This window comes from Culex quinquefasciatus, chromosome 3, assembly GCF_015732765.1.
Source record: "Culex quinquefasciatus strain JHB chromosome 3, VPISU_Cqui_1.0_pri_paternal, whole genome shotgun sequence".
In the NCBI taxonomy this organism is placed as follows: Eukaryota; Metazoa; Arthropoda; class Insecta; order Diptera; family Culicidae; genus Culex; species Culex quinquefasciatus.
In genome coordinates, this window is record NC_051863.1 from 177,621,336 (window position 1) to 177,642,587 (window position 21,252).

The 21,252-nt window shown below is 41.9% G+C and overlaps 2 protein-coding genes across 2 annotated transcripts; one reads left to right on the forward strand and one right to left on the reverse strand.

The window, feature by feature from the left end:
• The first annotated feature begins 159 nt into the window (after positions 1–159).
• Positions 160–3,042, forward strand: LOC6052417 (serine/threonine-protein kinase Nek8). The gene is made up of 7 exons (XM_038263746.1): positions 160–926; positions 979–1,262; positions 1,315–1,583; positions 1,643–2,388; positions 2,442–2,582; positions 2,632–2,735; positions 2,795–3,042. Exons 1-7 carry the CDS (start codon positions 201–203, stop codon positions 2,907–2,909), a joined length of 2,385 nt encoding a protein of 794 aa, XP_038119674.1. The 5' UTR covers positions 160–200; the 3' UTR covers positions 2,910–3,042.
• LOC6052418 (dnaJ homolog subfamily C member 22) lies at positions 2,920–21,081 on the reverse strand. The gene is made up of 4 exons (XM_001868662.2): positions 20,840–21,081; positions 3,868–4,424; positions 3,606–3,810; positions 2,920–3,545 (listed from the first exon to the last, which is right to left on the reverse strand). Exons 2-4 carry the CDS (start codon positions 4,418–4,420, stop codon positions 3,065–3,067), a joined length of 1,239 nt encoding a protein of 412 aa, XP_001868697.2. The 5' UTR covers positions 4,421–4,424; positions 20,840–21,081; the 3' UTR covers positions 2,920–3,064.
• Between the last annotated feature and the right edge of the window lie 171 nt (positions 21,082–21,252).

The window sequence follows — 21,252 nt, forward strand, 5'->3', positions numbered from 1 at the left end:
GAATCCCCACAAAACCTATTGTTACAGTGGCTTGTGACTGTCATTACTCATTACATGTCATTAAATGGCGGATATTTACCTCCAAATTGGCGCCAAACTGATGCACATGCGCCATTGCAAGCCGGCAAAACCCATGGAGATGCACTGCCCAAACTTACACTTTTTCACTTGAATATATCATTTCGGAAGGGTTAGTAAACATGTCGCACCCAAAACCCCTAGGAAAAACTTTCACGGTAGCGGCCTCTACCAGCGATGTCCGATCTCCGTCGGTTGATCTCTCAACGCTGTCCCGCTTCAAGGACCTGTCGCTATCCGGACTGCAGTTCGTCAACGAAAGTGCCCTGCAAAACTCGGACAATCCCGCCAAGGACAGTGGCAACGAGAGTGAGAGTGAAATCGAGCTGGCCGGTTATCGCCGGATTCGTACCGTTGGCCAGGGCTCGTTCGGAATAGCCGTGCTGTATGAACGGTTGGCAGAGGGTCAGTTGGTGGTTATGAAGCAGATCAACCTGTCAGATTTGACCCGGTCGGAGCGGGATTTAGCGATGAACGAGGTGGAGGTGTTTTCAAAGCTGCACCACCCTAATATTATTGCGTACTTGGGAAGCTCCGTTCGTGGGGATTTTCTGTTTATCGAGATGGAGTACGCCGACGGAGGGACACTTTCGCAGGTTCTGATCGAGAAGAGTCATGGAGAGAGGTTGCCAGAACGGTTCATACTGAACATATTTGAACAGATTACGAGTGCGATCAATTATATGCACTCGCAAAACATACTGCATCGTGATCTAAAGACGGCCAATGTGTTTCTAAACAAGCGAGGGATCGTCAAAATTGGAGACTTTGGAATTTCCAAGATCATGAATACCAAGATCCATGCGCAGACCGTTCTAGGGACGCCGTATTACTTTAGTCCGGAAATGGTTAGTAGGTATACCCGAATTAGCGTACAATTCCTACATCATATCATTCTAGTGCGAAGGAAAGCAATACGACGAAAAGAGTGACATTTGGGCCCTGGGATGCATTTTGGGTGAAGTTTGCTGCTTCAAGAAGGCATTTACCGCGTCCAACCTGTCCGAGCTGGTGGCCAAAATCATGACCGCCAAGTATGTTCCCCTTCCAGAGGGATACTCCGACACGTTGAAGCACGTACTCAGCTTGATGCTTCAGATTGATCCGCAAGATCGGCCATCAGCTACGGAGCTGCTCCAGTACTGGATCCCCCTGATCTACCGGAATCTTGGGAAGAACAATGGGTAAGCAACGTTATTTTTTTAAATTATGGACTACAATTTCTCCACATAACAGATTTAAATACGTTTCAAACGATTACTTCGACGGGTCCCTGATGAATCACGACAACTCGAAGACGGTCTTCCTCGTGGGAACCGCAACGCGAGATTACATGGATGCTTCGACGGCTACCATGAACAACCTCCCCTTGGTAGAACGATCCGTGCTCTACCAACTGAAGTCCTTCGGATCATCTACCAACCTAAGTCCTCTACAATTACCACCAACTGGCAAGATTCGCCAATTGGCGACCCAAGGAACCCACTTCGTCGTAGTAATGTACGGTAAGTTATCCAACGAAATCACTTTCCCAACCAGTTCACTCATTCATGCCATTCACCAGACGGTTCCGTGTACACCTGGGGTGAAGGCAACAAGGGTCAGCTGGGTCACAACGCGCTGGAAACGTGGCGCCATTATCCGACGAAAATCGAATCCATCCGAAGGTACAACGTAGTGGGAGCAGCTACCGGAAACGGTTTCACTCTGCTCTGGACCGACTTGGGTGTGGTTCTGAGCTGCGGGGACAACACCGAGGGATGCTTAGGTCATGGAAACACCATTTCGCTGTTGATCCCCAAAATTGTTCACAAACTGACCAATATGCGGATTGTTCAGATTGCTTGCGGGGAACACCACGTGGTTGCGCTTTCAGACGAGGGTGATTTGTTCACTTGGGGCACCAGTAACGAGGGAGCGTTAGGTCTTGGGAAGCACATGTTGAGCAGTAATGAGCCACGGAGGCTTATTGTTTCCCAGATGATACAGAACATCCGGCAGATCAGCTGCGGACCTGATTGCACGGTTGTGCTTACGGACGGCGGATTCTGCTACTGCTGCGGAAGCAACGGGTTTAATAAGTTGGGATTTGGCACGAAGCTTTCGCAGCTGCACGGGCTTCAGAAGGTTTCGTTTATAACGCAGAAGGTGCTGGCCGTGAGCGTTGCGGAAACGTTTGCAGCGTTTCTGATCGAAGGTGGTTATGTGGTCACCGCGGGAGATAACTCGAGTGGTCAGCTTGGTTTGGGTCACACCAACGAACAGCTGGAACCCACTTTGCTGAAGAGTTTGATGCCTCGTTTCGTTACGGTTTGTATGGAGGACTGAATGGTTTCAAAACATAATCTTTAAATTATCCACAGAAAATCAAATGTCACTCAACGTACACGATCGCAACGACGGATGACAATTGTGTAGTGTTTTGGGGCACAAGACTTGGTATTCCTGAAACGGATATCAACAACGCTCCAGTCGAGTCTGCAACACACTATCTTGGTGGCAAGGTAAGATATTTTGATTATTTATCTTGAATTATATGATATGACGTTCTAGGTGTCCGAACACTCATCAATTGGTAACAGTACTGCAGCTTTCACAAACTTTTTAACATCAGTTTATAAATATGAAACTATTCTGGATCCGATTGATATTTTGGCGTAAGTTTTGAATAACATTTAATTTTGATCTGAAATACTAAAATCTTCCCTCTTAATAGACTCTATTCCTCAAAAGATCAACAAACCAAAGGTAGTTACGTGAAATTGATCGATGTACAACCCCTTCTACACAGCGTCCTGATAGTCGTTGATACAACTTGTCCCTTAATATAAGAAGCTCGTGTTTATTGAAACCAACTTTTGAATATCTTTATTGTTTCAGTCCAATGATATTTACAGTTCATGTTATTTCGAGACACTTCAGCACGTTTGAAAATTATATAAATAAATACAGTTGAAAGCAAAACCTCTATTCGTAAAAAAAAGCCTCACAGCTCCTCGTTCGACTTCTTGTTCCGAGCGCGCCTCTTGGACTTGATCTTGCTCAGTATCTCGTACGCCTGCTGAATCTCCATGAACCGTTCCTGGGCGGCCCGTCGCTGGCTCTCCTCCTTCACCTTGTCCGGGTGGTTCTCGCGGGACATCTTACGCCACACCGACGTAATCTCCGCCTGGGAAGCGGTCGGACTAACGCCCAACACCTTGTACGCGTTCTGCTCCCCGTCGGCGTCCATCGAGTCCACGATCTGCTTCCACACCTCGGCCCATCCGTTGTGCTGCGCGAACAGAATCGTGTCGTGGATCGTTTGCTTCAGGTCGGTCCACCAGGGGGATTTGATAAAGTTGTGAATCGCTTCGTGCACTGGGACTTCGTCTCCGTCCGAGTCGGTGATGGTTCCGTTAAAGTACAGGAAGCATCCCCAGAGGGCAAGGTACGCCAGGATGCACGGGACAAGGATGGAGGCTCTCCTGAAACATATTTGGAGTATCGTGAGACAATGGAATATCAACAACTCAAGAGATACTCACTTCATAAGCTTCTGTCGCTTGGGAACCTTCGTGTCCCACTCCTTGGAAAAGTGGTCAAACACGAATCCAGACACCGAAGACACCGCCATGAACCAGTAGGACTCATCGAGAACAAAGTACCGAATCGGATACGCAAGGTAAGCCGCTACCAGACAGTGCCAGAACACTCCCTTCTCGCGTCCCATGTTGCCGACGGTCCAAATTCCTGAAACATAGAACCCGTAAGTCATGATTACTAAAATTCCTCCAAAAAACTCCTTACCCAGCGCAATTCCAAGCGGAACCAGCCAATGGATGAAACCCCAGTCAATTCCACCAAACACTTCCTGCGGAATGGACAGCAGAATCATCTGGCCAAACAGGAATCCCACCATCAGGGCCATCACGAACCGAGGCGTCGAAAACGGCGGCTTCGGATGAGTTCGTAGCTTCTCCCGGAACTCCTCGACAAAGCGCGGATCTTCGTTGGCATCCCGCACCATGGCCGGAATCTGGTAGCACTCCGAGATCCATCCAATGCCAAAGTATCCGCCCAGCGTGCACCACCATACGAACGCCCGCCGATCCTGGTGCAGGTACAGATGGTGCAGTCCGAAGAATCCCCCGAAAAGCCACAGAATGTACGTGACCAGGACGGACTTTTGCTTGGGAAGGTCCGCGGCGTAGGTCGGTTCCACCGAACGTGGGCCCAACATTTGGTCCAGCTTTTCCTCGCGACTCTTCCGCTGCTGCTTTGGCTTAACCTCTTTGGAGCTGTCCGGTGAAGACCGGCGTGGTCCGCTGGAAACGACTGACGGCGATATCTTTTCGCCCATGGTGCTGGGAACAAAATCAACCATTAGTAATTCAGTTTATCGCAGAAACCGAAAGGCCACGTATTTGTGAACGGTTTAAAAGTGTCAATATATAAGCAACATGTGTTTTGTTCTGGCACGACACACGTGCGTGTTCACAGTCCCAAAGATTAATGAGACACTTTTACACTTTTTATGAATCGATCCTATTCTTTGAATTCAAAACTTAACATAGTTAAACAACCAAATAAATGAGGGACAGTCATGGTATTGCGGTCAATTTTCATGAATTTTGCGCTATAATACATTTCGTCACTTCTGTGCTATCTTGTGACAAACGCCATTTAGTACTTTTCGAGTAAATCGATTTTTAAAGTTTAAAGTTGAATATTTTCACATCAGTTACTGATAGAATCATTCTGAATGAAGCGATCGGTTCGTACACTATCACTCAACAAACGCTCCAAGTATGAACTCATTTAGTAACACCTACTAAAAGATATAGTACAGAAAGTATACAAAAATCAGAAAAGCACGTGTCACAAGTGTGCCCTGAAAGTAAAAAATGTACTACGTGTCACAAGTGTGCCCCAAATTCCCATACAAACTAAGTTAACATTAAATTGATGTTTTTATGAACTTAAACAATATTATTTTTAAATCCAATGTTGTCATTCATCAGAAACTATTTAAATTTTTATTATTTGGAATAAAAGGTTAAAATTTTCCCGATTTTCTTGGATTTTCCAGCTATTTTCGTGATTGCTGGTAAAATGGCTCTATAAGCAATTTTAATCAACTAAATTAATACAAAAATTATTGAAAAGTACAAAAAATCAAACCATTAACACGCTTTAAACAAATACAATCAAAAGAAAGTTGGAAAAATCAAGAAAACCCCTGAAAATCAAAGGTTTTCCCCCATATCCGAAAAGCACAGACAATAACCCCGGATGGAAAATTATTTCATTCTAGACACGAACCTTTTATGATTTATGGCAGATCAACGTGTAACAAGATAGCACAAAATTTTCGAATTGAAAATGTACTACGTGTTACAAGTGTGTTCCTAAGAATTAATTAAAGGGCTCGTTGAATGTTGATGGCGATTTGTATGGCGGTTGTCACAAGTGTGCCACCAATATTTTGATGGTGATTTGTATGGCGGTTGTCACAAGTGTGCCACCAATATTTTGATGGAGTTTTGTATGGCGGTTGTCACAAGTGTGCCACCAATATTTTGATGGAGTTTTGTATGGCGGTTGTCACAAGTGTGCCACCAATATTTTGATGGAGTTTTGTATGGCGGTTGTCACAAGTGTGCCACCAATATTTTGATGGTGATTTGTATGGCGGTTGTCACAAGTGTGCCACCAATATTTTGATGGTGATTTGTATGGCGGTTGTCACAAGTGTGCCACCAATATTTTGATGGAGTTTTGTATGGCGGTTGTCACAAGTGTGCCACCAATATTTTGATGGTGATTTGTATGGCGGTTGTCACAAGTGTGCCACCAATATTTTGATGGTGATTTGTATGGCGGTTGTCACAAGTGTGCCACCAATATTTTGATGGAGTTTTGTATGGCGGTTGTCACAAGTGTGCCACCAATATTTTGATGGAGTTTTGTATGGCGGTTGTCACAAGTGTGCCACCAATATTTTGATGGTGATTTGTATGGCGGTTGTCACAAGTGTGCCACCAATATTTTGATGGTGATTTGTATGGCGGTTGTCACAAGTGTGCCACCAATATTTTGATGGTGATTTGTATGGCGGTTGTCACAAGTGTGCCACAAATATTTTGATGGAGTTTTGTATGGCGGTTGTCACAAGTGTGCCACCAATATTTTGATGGAGTTTTGTATGGCGGTTGTCACAAGTGTGCCACCAATATTTTGATGGAGTTTTGTATGGCGGTTGTCACAAGTGTGCCACCAATATTTTGATAGAGTTTTGAATGGCGGTTGTCACAAGTGTGCCACCAATATTTTGATGGAGTTTTGTATGGCGGTTGTCACAAGTGTGCCACCAATATTTTGATGGAGTTTTGTATGGCGGTTGTCACAAGTGTGCCACCAATATTTTGATGGTGATTTGTATGGCGGTTGTCACAAGTGTGCCACCAATATTTTGATGGTGATTTGTATGGCGGTTGTCACAAGTGTGCCACCAATATTTTGATGGTGATTTGTATGGCGGTTGTCACAAGTGTGCCACCAATATTTTGATGGTGATTTGTATGGCGGTTGTCACAAGTGTGCCACCAATATTTTGATGGTGATTTGTATGGCGGTTGTCACAAGTGTGCCACCAATATTTTGATGGAGTTTTGTATGGCGGTTGTCACAAGTGTGCCACCAATATTTTGATGGAGTTTTGTATGGCGGTTGTCACAAGTGTGCCACCAATATTTTGATAGAGTTTTGAATGGCGGTTGTCACAAGTGTGCCACCAATATTTTGATGGAGTTTTGTATGGCGGTTGTCACAAGTGTGCCACCAATATTTTGATGGTGATTTGTATGGCGGTTGTCACAAGTGTGCCACCAATATTTTGATGGTGATTTGTATGGCGGTTGTCACAAGTGTGCCACCAATATTTTGATGGAGTTTTGAATGGCGGTTGTCACAAGTGTGCCACCAATATTTTGATGGAGTTTTGTATGGCGGTTGTCACAAGTGTGCCACCAATATTTTGATGGAGTTTTGTATGGCGGTTGTCACAAGTGTGCCACCAATATTTTGATGGTGATTTGTATGGCGGTTGTCACAAGTGTGCCACCAATATTTTGATGGTGATTTGTATGGCGGTTGTCACAAGTGTGCCACCAATATTTTGATGGTGATTTGTATGGCGGTTGTCACAAGTGTGCCACCAATATTTTGATGGTGATTTGTATGGCGGTTGTCACAAGTGTGCCACCAATATTTTGATGGAGTTTTGTATGGCGGTTGTCACAAGTGTGCCACCAATATTTTGATGGAGTTTTGTATGGCGGTTGTCACAAGTGTGCCACCAATATTTTGATGGAGTTTTGTATGGCGGTTGTCACAAGTGTGCCACCAATATTTTGATGGTGATTTGTATGGCGGTTGTCACAAGTGTGCCACCAATATTTTGATGGTGATTTGTATGGCGGTTGTCACAAGTGTGCCACCAATATTTTGATGGAGTTTTGTATGGCGGTTGTCACAAGTGTGCCACCAATATTTTGATGGTGATTTGTATGGCGGTTGTCACAAGTGTGCCACCAATATTTTGATGGTGATTTGTATGGCGGTTGTCACAAGTGTGCCACCAATATTTTGATGGTGATTTGTATGGCGGTTGTCACAAGTGTGCCACCAATATTTTGATGGTGATTTGTATGGCGGTTGTCACAAGTGTGCCACCAATATTTTGATGGTGATTTGTATGGCGGTTGTCACAAGTGTGCCACCAATATTTTGATGGAGTTTTGTATGGCGGTTGTCACAAGTGTGCCACCAATATTTTGATGGAGTTTTGTATGGCGGTTGTCACAAGTGTGCCACCAATATTTTGATAGAGTTTTGAATGGCGGTTGTCACAAGTGTGCCACCAATATTTTGATGGAGTTTTGTATGGCGGTTGTCACAAGTGTGCCACCAATATTTTGATGGTGATTTGTATGGCGGTTGTCACAAGTGTGCCACCAATATTTTGATGGTGATTTGTATGGCGGTTGTCACAAGTGTGCCACCAATATTTTGATGGAGTTTTGTATGGCGGTTGTCACAAGTGTGCCACCAATATTTTGATGGTGATTTGTATGGCGGTTGTCACAAGTGTGCCACCAATATTTTGATGGTGATTTGTATGGCGGTTGTCACAAGTGTGCCACCAATATTTTGATGGAGTTTTGTATGGCGGTTGTCACAAGTGTGCCACCAATATTTTGATGGAGTTTTGTATGGCGGTTGTCACAAGTGTGCCACCAATATTTTGATGGTGATTTGTATGGCGGTTGTCACAAGTGTGCCACCAATATTTTGATGGTGATTTGTATGGCGGTTGTCACAAGTGTGCCACCAATATTTTGATGGTGATTTGTATGGCGGTTGTCACAAGTGTGCCACCAATATTTTGATGGAGTTTTGTATGGCGGTTGTCACAAGTGTGCCACCAATATTTTGATGGTGATTTGTATGGCGGTTGTCACAAGTGTGCCACCAATATTTTGATGGTGATTTGTATGGCGGTTGTCACAAGTGTGCCACCAATATTTTGATGGTGATTTGTATGGCGGTTGTCACAAGTGTGCCACCAATATTTTGATGGTGATTTGTATGGCGGTTGTCACAAGTGTGCCACCAATATTTTGATGGAGTTTTGTATGGCGGTTGTCACAAGTGTGCCACCAATATTTTGATGGTGATTTGTATGGCGGTTGTCACAAGTGTGCCACCAATATTTTGATGGAGTTTTGTATGGCGGTTGTCACAAGTGTGCCACCAATATTTTGATGGAGTTTTGTATGGCGGTTGTCACAAGTGTGCCACCAATATTTTGATGGTGATTTGTATGGCGGTTGTCACAAGTGTGCCACCAATATTTTGATGGTGATTTGTATGGCGGTTGTCACAAGTGTGCCACCAATATTTTGATGGTGATTTGTATGGCGGTTGTCACAAGTGTGCCACCAATATTTTGATGGAGTTTTATATGGCGGTTGTCACAAGTGTGCCACCAATATTTTGATGGAGTTTTGTATGGCGGTTGTCACAAGTGTGCCACCAATATTTTGATGGTGATTTGTATGGCGGTTGTCACAAGTGTGCCACCAATATTTTGATGGTGATTTGTATGGCGGTTGTCACAAGTGTGCCACCAATATTTTGATGGTGATTTGTATGGCGGTTGTCACAAGTGTGCCACCAATATTTTGATGGAGTTTTGTATGGCGGTTGTCACAAGTGTGCCACCAATATTTTGATGGTGATTTGTATGGCGGTTGTCACAAGTGTGCCACCAATATTTTGATGGAGTTTTGTATGGCGGTTGTCACAAGTGTGCCACCAATATTTTGATGGAGTTTTGTATGGCGGTTGTCACAAGTGTGCCACCAATATTTTGATGGAGTTTTGTATGGCGGTTGTCACAAGTGTGCCACCAATATTTTGATGGTGATTTGTATGGCGGTTGTCACAAGTGTGCCACCAATATTTTGATGGTGATTTGTATGGCGGTTGTCACAAGTGTGCCACCAATATTTTGATGGAGTTTTGTATGGCGGTTGTCACAAGTGTGCCACCAATATTTTGATGGTGATTTGTATGGCGGTTGTCACAAGTGTGCCACCAATATTTTGATGGTGATTTGTATGGCGGTTGTCACAAGTGTGCCACCAATATTTTGATGGAGTTTTGTATGGCGGTTGTCACAAGTGTGCCACCAATATTTTGATGGAGTTTTGTATGGCGGTTGTCACAAGTGTGCCACCAATATTTTGATGGTGATTTGTATGGCGGTTGTCACAAGTGTGCCACCAATATTTTGATGGTGATTTGTATGGCGGTTGTCACAAGTGTGCCACCAATATTTTGATGGAGTTTTGTATGGCGGTTGTCACAAGTGTGCCACCAATATTTTGATGGTGATTTGTATGGCGGTTGTCACAAGTGTGCCACCAATATTTTGATGGTGATTTGTATGGCGGTTGTCACAAGTGTGCCACCAATATTTTGATGGAGTTTTGTATGGCGGTTGTCACAAGTGTGCCACCAATATTTTGATGGTGATTTGTATGGCGGTTGTCACAAGTGTGCCACCAATATTTTGATGGAGTTTTGTATGGCGGTTGTCACAAGTGTGCCACCAATATTTTGATGGAGTTTTGTATGGCGGTTGTCACAAGTGTGCCACCAATATTTTGATGGTGATTTGTATGGCGGTTGTCACAAGTGTGCCACCAATATTTTGATGGTGATTTGTATGGCGGTTGTCACAAGTGTGCCACCAATATTTTGATGGTGATTTGTATGGCGGTTGTCACAAGTGTGCCACCAATATTTTGATGGAGTTTTGTATGGCGGTTGTCACAAGTGTGCCACCAATATTTTGATGGTGATTTGTATGGCGGTTGTCACAAGTGTGCCACCAATATTTTGATGGAGTTTTGTATGGCGGTTGTCACAAGTGTGCCACCAATATTTTGATGGAGTTTTGTATGGCGGTTGTCACAAGTGTGCCACCAATATTTTGATGGTGATTTGTATGGCGGTTGTCACAAGTGTGCCACCAATATTTTGATGGAGTTTTGTATGGCGGTTGTCACAAGTGTGCCACCCATATTTTGATGGTGATTTGTATGGCGGTTGTCACAAGTGTGCCACCAATATTTTGATGGTGATTTGTATGGCGGTTGTCACAAGTGTGCCACCAATATTTTGATGGCGGTTTGTATGGCGGTTGTCACAAGTGTACCACCAATATAACATTCATTACACCGTCACATTCGTTACACCGCAGTATGGTTACACCGCAGTATGGTTACACCGTAACATAGTTACACCGTTATATGATTACACCGTAACATTGTTACACCACAACATTCGTTACACCGTTACATTCGTTACACAGTTACATTCGTTACACCGTAATATTGTTACACCGCAACATTCGTTACACCACAACATTCGTTACACCGTAACATTCGTTACACCTTAACAATCGTTACATCGTAACATTCGTTGCACCGTAACATTCGTTACACCGTAACATTCGTTACACCGTAACATTCGTTACACCGTAACATTCGTTACACCGTAACATTCGTTACACCTTAGTTTGGTTACACCGTAACATTGTTACACTGCAACATCCGTTGCTTCGTAGCATTCATTACACCGTGGCATTTGTTACACCGTAATAATGTTACGGTGTAAGACTATTACGGTGTCACACTGTTACGGTGTAATCATATTATGGTGTAACTTTGTTACGGTGTAACGAATGTTACGGTGTAACGAATGATGCGGTGTAACGGTGTAACGAATGTAACGGTGTATTGAATGTAACAGTGTAACGAATGTAACGGTGTAACGAATGTTGCGGTGTAACAATGTTACGATGTTACAATGTTACGGTATAACAATGTTACGGTATAACAATGTTACGGTGTAACAATGTTACGGTGTAACGAATGTAACGGTGTAACGAATGTTGTGGTGTAACAAGTGTACGGTGTAGTCATACTACGAAGTAACGATTGTTGCGGTGTAACAATGTTACGGTGTAATCATACTACGGTGTTACTATGTTACGGTGTAACCATACTGCGGTGTAACCATACTGCGGTGTAACGAATATTGCGGTGTAACAATGTTACGGTGTAACCATACTACGGTGTAACGAATGTTACGGTGTAACGAATGTAACGGTGTAACGAATGTTACGGTGTAATGAATGTTATATTGGTGGCACACTTGTGACAACCGCCATACAAATCACCATCAAAATATTGGTGGCACACTTGTGACAACCGCCATACAAATCGCCATCAAAATATTGGTGGCACACTTGTGACAACCGCCATACAAATCACCATCAAAATATTGGTGGCACACTTGTGACAACCGCCATACAAATTGCCATCAAAATATTGGTGGCACACTTGTGACAACCGCCATACAAAACTCCATCAAAATATTGGTGGCACACTTGTGACAACCGCCATACAAATCGCCATCAAAATATTGGTGGCACACTTGTGACAACCGCCATACAAAACTCCATCAAAATATTGGTGGCACACTTGTGACAACCGCCATACAAATCGCCATCAAAATATTGGTGGCACACTTGTGACAACCGCCATACAAAACTCCATCAAAATATTGGTGGCACACTTGTGACAACCGCCATACAAATCGCCATCAAAATATTGGTGGCACACTTGTGACAACCGCCATACAAAACTCCATCAAAATATTGGTGGCACACTTGTGACAACCGCCATACAAATCGCCATCAAAATATTGGTGGCACACTTGTGACAACCGCCATACAAAACTCCATCAAAATATTGGTGGCACACTTGTGACAACCGCCATACAAATCGCCATCAAAATATTGGTGGCACACTTGTGACAACCGCCATACAAAACTCCATCAAAATATTGGTTGCACACTTGTGACAACCGCCATACAAATCACCATCAAAATATTGGTGGCACACTTGTGACAACCGCCATACAAATCGCCATCAAAATATTGGTGGCACACTTGTGACAACCGCCATACAAAACTCCATCAAAATATTGGTGGCACACTTGTGACAACCGCCATACAAATCACCATCAAAATATTGGTGGCACACTTGTGACAACCGCCATACAAATCACCATCAAAATATTGGTGGCACACTTGTGACAACCGCCATACAAATCGCCATCAAAATATTGGTGGCACACTTGTGACAACCGCCATACAAAACTCCATCAAAATATTGGTGGCACACTTGTGACAACCGCCATACAAATCGCCATCAAAATATTGGTGGCACACTTGTGACAACCGCCATATAAAACTCCATCAAAATATTGGTGGCACACTTGTGACAACCGCCATACAAATCGCCATCAAAATATTGGTGGCACACTTGTGACAACCGCCATACAAAACTCCATCAAAATATTGGTGGCACACTTGTGACAACCGCCATACAAATCGCCATCAAAATATTGGTGGCACACTTGTGACAACCGCCATACAAATCACCATCAAAATATTGGTGGCACACTTGTGACAACCGCCATACAAATCGCCATCAAAATATTGGTGGCACACTTGTGACAACCGCCATACAAATCGCCATCAAAATATTGGTGGCACACTTGTGACAACCGCCATACAAAACTCCATCAAAATATTGGTGGCACACTTGTGACAACCGCCATACAAATCGCCATCAAAATATTGGTGGCACACTTGTGACAACCGCCATACAAAACTCCATCAAAATATTGGTGGCACACTTGTGACAACCGCCATACAAATCGCCATCAAAATATTGGTGGCACACTTGTGACAACCGCCATACAAAACTCCATCAAAATATTGGTTGCACACTTGTGACAACCGCCATACAAAACTCCATCAAAATATTGGTGGCACACTTGTGACAACCGCCATACAAAACTCCATCAACATTCAAATAGCCCTTTAATTAATTCGTAAGAACACACTTGTGACACGTAGTACATTTTCAATTCAAAATGTTGTGCTCTCTTGTGATACGTGGTGTTATAAAATTAGACATAAATGTGTAGTGACATCTGTTGGTACCATACAGTTTTATAGCTTGCTTTTGCCTCTGCACGTGTCACAAGATAGCACAGAAAATTTGTTGAGAAACTGGTCTATGTCACAAGTGTGCCCAACGATATCCCGGAAACGGAAATGAATTTCAAAAATTGGGTGATGGCATCTTGTAGCGTTTGTTAAGTTTAATGAAACGCCATCATTAACTCATTTTCGACCAAAATGGCGTTTGTCACAAGATAGCACAGAAGCGACGATTTGTTTCTGAACTCAAAAATATTTCTTCGAGAATGTCAATATTGCTACAGTTACCAGAGCGTGTAATAAAACATAGAGTACCTACGCTAGAAAACAAATATTAAATAGCAATTGGATCGACCAAATCGACGCCGTCGTGCTATCATGTCTAACATCGCTTTTAGGCGTTCCGAGAAATACGCGTTTTAATGTTTGACGTTTGACCTTGAATAAACAAAAACAAGAGCACGCAATGTAAACAATAACAAACATGTTTTACTTCTGGAGCAACACGAGAAAAGGGCGGATAAGCATTTTGACAGCTGGAACAATTTCGAAAATTCCGGGCCAACAGATATTTTTTTCACAAAACTCGAAATGTTAAGCAATAGCTGGCGTTCCCAGCTACCGTTTAACACTGCGCGTTTTGTTAAATAGTTACATGTTGGCTCGGAATTTGCAAAATAGTGCTGGCTGTCAAAATGCCTATGCGCCCTTTTTAAATGTTGCTCCAGACTTGGTTGATCATTCTGTGCATCGTCCTGAAGTTTATTTGGTTGCTGGAGACCCGGGTTATAACTGAAAATGTTTACAGTATTCGAGCTAGTTCCTGTGTCAAACGCGTTCTGACCTGAAATCCCTTTGGCCAATTGGGTACTAAAGCCCTATGTAAATTTTTATGTACAACGGTAAAAAACACGATTAAAAACCATTTCTGATCACTTTTTTTCATTTTTATGCAAAAAAAAGTTATTGACAAGACAACATTTTTTCGATGGATCAACTATGGTCCCCTTGGAACGAGCTGTCAAGTAGGACCTTTTCTGTCAAGAAGGAACGCGAGGTTAATTTTTCAAAATTGATTTAAAAATCCATTTTTAAACTCTTTGTGGCCGTACAAAGGGTCATTGTACTCAGAAAAATAAGCTTTATCGTTGTAAACAATAATATCAGCAATCGATGCTTCATTTTAGGACCCAATTGTCGCCCTTACATCAATTTTCAGGCTGTACCAAGCTAGCACGACAAGATTGAAACTTCTTTCATATGAAAAGTGACAAAAATGCAGGAGTTTTTTCGGTTTTTATTGAGTACCTCAAGGTTGAAATCGAATTTTGGGGATCTGTGAAGGTCAAAAAGTGAGGCATTGTGAGCTGCACAAAATGGCGTTCCTAACTCAATTTGGCCCAAATTTCTTTAGATAGATTGATCAATTCGGAATAAAGTACTTTTATGTTTAAAAATGTTTGGAAGGATTTACTCTGTAAATACTATTTCGGTCTGAGGTCTAGTCAAAAAAGGTCAAAATTCAAGCAAAATTTTCAAAATTTTAGAACAAAGAGTAGCGCAAAATGCTTTATTCATTAGTACAGTTACGCTTCTGTAAAATATATTGCAAAATATCGATTAATTTGTGATAACATGTATTTTTCCCAAGTTTCACGTATTTTTTCCAGTCTCCAATCCAAAATTCAATATTCGTAGATAGCCTAGAGATGCACTACAGTCCAGACTTGATAATCCGAAGGCCTCTGAAAAATTTCAGTTTGGATATTATCGCGGGCGTTAATAATTAGAGTTTACGCGCGCTGATATGACCGCAGAAGAAAGGCCGCATGACAGCCGCAGAGCAAATTTTGGGCTGTTGTCAAAGGTTGCCTTGAGTTTCCTGCTGACTTTTTGAAAAATATTCAAAACAAACCAGGTTGACAGCCAAATCATCGCTGAATTTCAGTTCATCCTGCTGATTTTTACACAGCGGTAGTTCGGCGGCTGTAACCTCCTGTCAGTCACAGCGAAGGAGAAAATTGATTTAATCTCGCAATAAGCAATAATAGAATCATGAAAAAAAAATTTTTTTTCGTTGTCTAATTTTTGATTGTCGAGCTTTACTAAGCTTAGAAATTTGAATCTGATCTTCTTCAATGGAGAAGTTAGGGAGCGTTCTTTTATTACGTAACGCAAAAAAAAATATTTTTAGACCTCTCCCCCCTCCCCCCCAACGTAACAAAATTTTCATATAAGTGAAAACAATGAAATTTCCTTATCAAATTAAAAACTTGACTATGGTTAAAAAAAATTCAAAATCTACGGTAAGTTGACGTTTCCATATCAAAGGTAAACAAACAACTGCATAGCAAATTTTCTTAGTTGACCGATTCTTAGCACTTGTTTACCAAGCAGTAATTTTTTCAAGTTGAACTTTGGATGGTTCTGATAATTTTCCATGTTTTCCCACTATTTGAACCACACAAAAAACATATTTCCACACCAAAGTTCCTATTCTAAACATATATGTGAGCAGATGTTGTAAAATGTATAAACGCTGGGAATTTTTAATTTTCCCAACTGTTTTAAATAATAGCCCAAATTAATGGAAGGAATGCAGATATTTATTCAATCTAAACGGTATTTTATAGTAAAATGACTCTTTTATAAGCCCTCTTATTGACAGAAGCAGATTCTGTAGGTATAAAATGATACAGAACATTTGAAAAGGGGGTATATGGAAGCCAATAGTTTAATTTGCAATAGTTCGTGAAATCGGTTTTGCATCATATTTATGATTCTCTTCGTACTCAAAAAAACCCTTTAAAATGCTTATTAGCACGCTACGGAAGAGTGCCACCGTGTGGCCAACCTCAAGCAGGTCGTGCAAACGGACCTGAAGCAGAAGAAGAAGCACATCCGCATCGCGCTCAACGGGACGACCGTACCGATGCAGCTGGATACTGTTTCCGACACCACGCTGTGTGCCATGAATCCGGATCAACACCACGAATCGCTTGGACGCTGCAAGACAGTTCTGCGTGCCAAGAATCTGGAAGCATCCTCGGAACCGCTTGGACACACTGCTCGCACACACAATCCGCAAGACAACGAGGCCGTCATCGATCCAGATCAACCCGTCGATCTGGCCGTCTCAAGTCCAACTTACGACGATCCCCGCACGGAGCCCTCCGACAGTGTTCCCGGACCCGATCATCGTCCGTCGCCGGTATCGAGCGACTCCATCAGGCTTGCCGACACCAGTTCCTGCGCCAACGCCGGCCATCTGGATCCTCATCCTTGGTTGGTGGCCCTGCGGACATTCCGGAAGCTCTCAACGAAGATCAATCATTGCATCTCTCCAACGGCTGCAAGAGGTCTCACAAATCTCGCCGAAGGAGGAAAAGCGGTCACAGATCATCCCATCCTCGTCGCCAAATGTTGTAACTGTTGCTAAGCTACAGTGAAAGACAGTTTGTTACTGAGAAAACTGTTTATTCCGTCCGGCATGTTGGGTGGCCGAGATTGAACTGACTTGCATCAGCTGTGCAGGTCAAGGCCTGCTACACAGAGTTACGGCTGACGCAAGTTTGCGTTGTCCCGTCACGACAATTTTTTGGTCAAGGCACGAATTGGGTACTAAAGCCCTATGTAAATTTTTATGTACAACGGTAAATAACACGATTTAAAACAATTTCTGATCACTTTTTTTCATTTTAATGCAAAATTTTTTTATGGCTGGACAACATTTTTTCGATGGATCAACTATGGTCCCCTTGGAACGAGCTGTCAAGTAGGAACTTTTCTGTCAAGAAGGACCGCTAGGTTAATTTTTCAAAATTGATTTAAAAATCCATTTTAACCTCTTTGTGGTCGTACAAAGGTTCATTGTACTCAGAAAAATAAGCTTTATCGCTGTAAACAATAATATCAGCAATCTAAGCTTCATTTTAGGACCCAATTCAAAAAAAGATGCTCATTTCTCGTGTCTAGAAGCAAATCGTGTAACAGGCCAGTTTTTGATCGATCTAGACTAAATCGACCCTCCAGAATCCAAATTTGCCTGTTGATTTTCCTGAGTCTCAAAGGGAAGCGAGATATTCAAGATGGCGTCTAATATGGCGGCAGAATGGAAAAAACACCATAAAAGGATTTTTAAGTTCAATCAACTAGTCAAATTTAACTAATCTGGGGTCGCTGAACTCGAATATGAGCCATATAATACTCCAAAGTACTCAGAGAATGTGCAATCCAAGATGGCGAACCTAGAATATTGGAAATGTTTATACAGAAATGTAACAGGCAGCCAACAGGTCAAATTTAATTAATTTTGGGATGCTGAACTCAAATATAATCCTTAGAATATTCTAAAGTCCTTAGAACAATCTGTGCGGCATAATGCCAAATACGGTGACAACTAAATAAATAAGTACTCAGGGAATGCAATTCAATTTTCTAGCTTCGCCATCTTAGATTGCACATTCCCTGAGTACTTTGGAGTATTATATGGCTCATATTCGAGTTCAGCGACTCCAAGTTAGTTAAATTTGACTCGTTGATTTCCTGTTACAACCCTGAACAAAAAAAATCAAATTTTCTAGCTTCACCATATTGGCCGCCATCTTGGATTGCACATTCCCTGAATACTTTGGAGTATTCTAGGAGTCATATTCGAGCTCAGCGACCCCAAATTTGTTAAAGTTGACTAGTCAGTAGAGATTTTCACAATTGCTTCATTTCGTGACGGGACAACGCGAGCAAAACCCTCTTTTGCAAAATATCTGCGTTGTCCCGTCACGAAAAGAAGTACCTTACCTGTCAAATCAACAAAATTTGACGAAATTGGGTGATCCAGTAAGCAAAATCTTCGTTTTTCATTTTAGAAACAACTGTAAAAAAGGGTTTTTCCTAAAACTTACTAGGAGAGCACTGCCGTTTTACGGCGATATGATGTATACGCCATTGAGGTGATTTTGCTGTAGACACGATTTTCTGTTTTTGTTCATTTTTTCAATTTAAAAAGACTAATTTTAGGTCTGCTCTGTAGAAACTGTTAAAAAGTACAATAAAAATGTGGCCCCTACAAAATTTCTTGTTTTTTCCTATTCTCTACGATTTTAAATCACAAACATCATTTGGCCGTAAAAATAGCAATAAAAAATCACTACTTTTTCTGCCCAATGATGTATGTATACATTGCTCGATCAAAGCTGGCTTTTTTTTTGTGCCAGCTATTTTGATAGCTGAGTGGATCCCGTAATGCATTGTCCACGTGGATACTTTAAGGGGGGGGGGGAGGTATTAGGGAGCGTTCATTTATTACGTAACGCAGTTGAGGGGAGGGGGGTCGGAGGCCGTGTTACGCTCCATACAAAATTTTTAAAATTTGTATGGAAATTTTGTTACGAGGGGGGGGTCTAAAAATCCAATTTTTTGCGTTACATAATAAAATAACGCTCCCTTAGCGATTGTTTATGCTCCATAAACACATTTTTTGCATGAACAATTGTCAGCAAGGGAGGTGGGTGGGTCTAGAATTTTCAAAAAAGTGTCTACGTGGATGTGGATAAGGTGTCATCCATTAAGTACGTCACATTAAAATCAGCCAAAATTTACTCCACCCCCCTTTGTCACGAGTTCCCTATGCTTGTAACACGCAACGTCACGCTTTCTTAAAACCCCCTCTTCCCTCAGAACGTGACGTACTTTATGGATGATGCCTAATGGACGTTCCCTTAAGAATTAAATCGAAATAATGTAATAAAATATTGTCCAATCTTGATTTGATCCCAAAACCTCAAATCAACATTCAAACAGTATTGAATTTGACTTCTATCAATTCTCAATGTATACATACATCATGATGAGTAAAATTGGCGTATACATCATTGTTTGTTTGCTCAATAAAATGGGCCCCAGAGCAGTTTTTTGAAAAATTCTTTCGTCAGGAGGTAGCTTTTAAGATTCTTTATCAGACTGTACAATAAAATTGAAAATGTCCAAAATGGCGTATACATCATATCGCCGTAAAACGGCAGAGCAGAGTTCTTCACTTTTGTGTATGAAAATCAAAATGATCCAATTGTACGATGTTGTCCCGTCACGCTACATTTATAACTCTCTTGACTCAAACTTTGTGTTTTTAAATGTTTGCTGGAGTGAATCTTATTGAAATTTAATGTACTTTCCAAATTTGTATAAATATTGGTACCTTTTCTCACAGATTTTGAAGTTATCAGCAAAAAACTGAAAACATATGCGTACAAACGTTGTCCCGTCACGAAAGAATCGGTCAGTTGATTTTAGATAACGGACGTAAGATACATACTTTTCTAAGTAACTTGTCTATTTTACTTTACATAGATGTTCTAAGCTAAGTGGTTGTAGATAGCACATAAATATGACCCCTAAGCTACGCTAAAGTGTTAATTGTTTCAGCAACATTTTTCTTTCGCTGCTGTATTGAGTTATGTAGATTAGATTAATAATAACTTGAAATCATATTATCTCAAATCAAAAAAATATAAGTGACTACATTACACACTCACACTCTTCGAACTTATTCATAACACATAAACAGGCATATTTTTATTGAATTCCATAAAATGGACCAAAACATAAATAGAAATACCATCGTCTAGGGTGAATTGGACTGAGGCACCCGATTCATCCCACTTTTATCTTTGACCAAATTAAAAAAAAGCAATGTGACGCAGTCAGATTAAGATACCGCTCTATTTATGCCAATAATGCATAGTTAATTGCACGGTAGATTTAACTTAAACAGAATCACTATTCCAGTCTCATACGCAAATCACCACGCACACGAAGCCTTTCTTCACAACTTTCACTTGGTCCGTCACCCAGAAGAGCGAAACTGTGTCACCGTGAGGCGTAGCGTACGACGCGTCATATACTTTGTCCTGATTTTAATGGCTTGATTTACAAAGCCATGTTTGCAACGCTATTAAGCATTGCAACTATAGCTTTTGCAACCACTCAGAATTTGTTCCACTGAGTATAATTTATGGGGACGTATCCTCCATCTTTGCTTTATCCAGACCGACATTCTTTCATACCTGAGCGCTTCCAGGCGGATCATTATATACCGTTACATCGAGCAAACTTGGAAAAGTGGCCGTTTCTTACCTGTTTCTGATGAAATTTAAATAAGCGAAGACTCTCTAATCTAAGTGCTCGAAAGGTCGTCTACTAATCGCGATTGAGTTGTGCTTTCTTATCGGCCCAAAAAAGTAGCCCAAATCGACAGTTCCCTACACTAAACCACTGGTTGCTTCCTCTTCCAATACTGAACTAACTGCATCTCCAAAGAAGATATAAAAAAAGCTGACTTGCTGGCTTCGCACAGGTAGAGTCGTCGTTGACCAACCGCGAAAGACTACGTCAGAGCTAAGCAGCGTTTCCTCTCAAGCCGGATCAGTTGGAGAGTCGGCGAGAGAAAGATCGTCGTGAGACTCTCTTTTTAAGCGGTTTGTTGTGATCGTCTCGTTCGCGTTTTTATACTACGAACGAATGATTCATTGAGGAGTGGAAAGAAAGCT

What these genes read in the sequence shown, in the direction of transcription:
- LOC6052417 (XM_038263746.1), top strand. Translation starts at nt 201, where the DNA reads ATGTCGCACCCAAAACCCCTAGGAAAAACTTTCACGGTAGCGGCCTCT. An exon ending in CACACTATCTTGGTGGCAAG is followed by an intron (nt 2,583 to 2,631) that starts GTAAGATATTTT and finishes ATGACGTTCTAG; the next exon opens with GTGTCCGAACACTCATCAAT. An exon ending in GATCCGATTGATATTTTGGC is followed by an intron (nt 2,736 to 2,794) that starts GTAAGTTTTGAA and finishes CCCTCTTAATAG; the next exon opens with ACTCTATTCCTCAAAAGATC.
- LOC6052418 (XM_001868662.2), bottom strand. Translation starts at nt 4,420, where the DNA reads ATGGGCGAAAAGATATCGCCGTCAGTCGTTTCCAGCGGACCACGCCGG. An exon ending in TCCGCTTGGAATTGCGCTGG is followed by an intron (nt 3,811 to 3,867) that starts GTAAGGAGTTTT and finishes TCTATGTTTCAG; the next exon opens with GAATTTGGACCGTCGGCAAC. An exon ending in AAGCGACAGAAGCTTATGAA is followed by an intron (nt 3,546 to 3,605) that starts GTGAGTATCTCT and finishes AATATGTTTCAG; the next exon opens with GAGAGCCTCCATCCTTGTCC.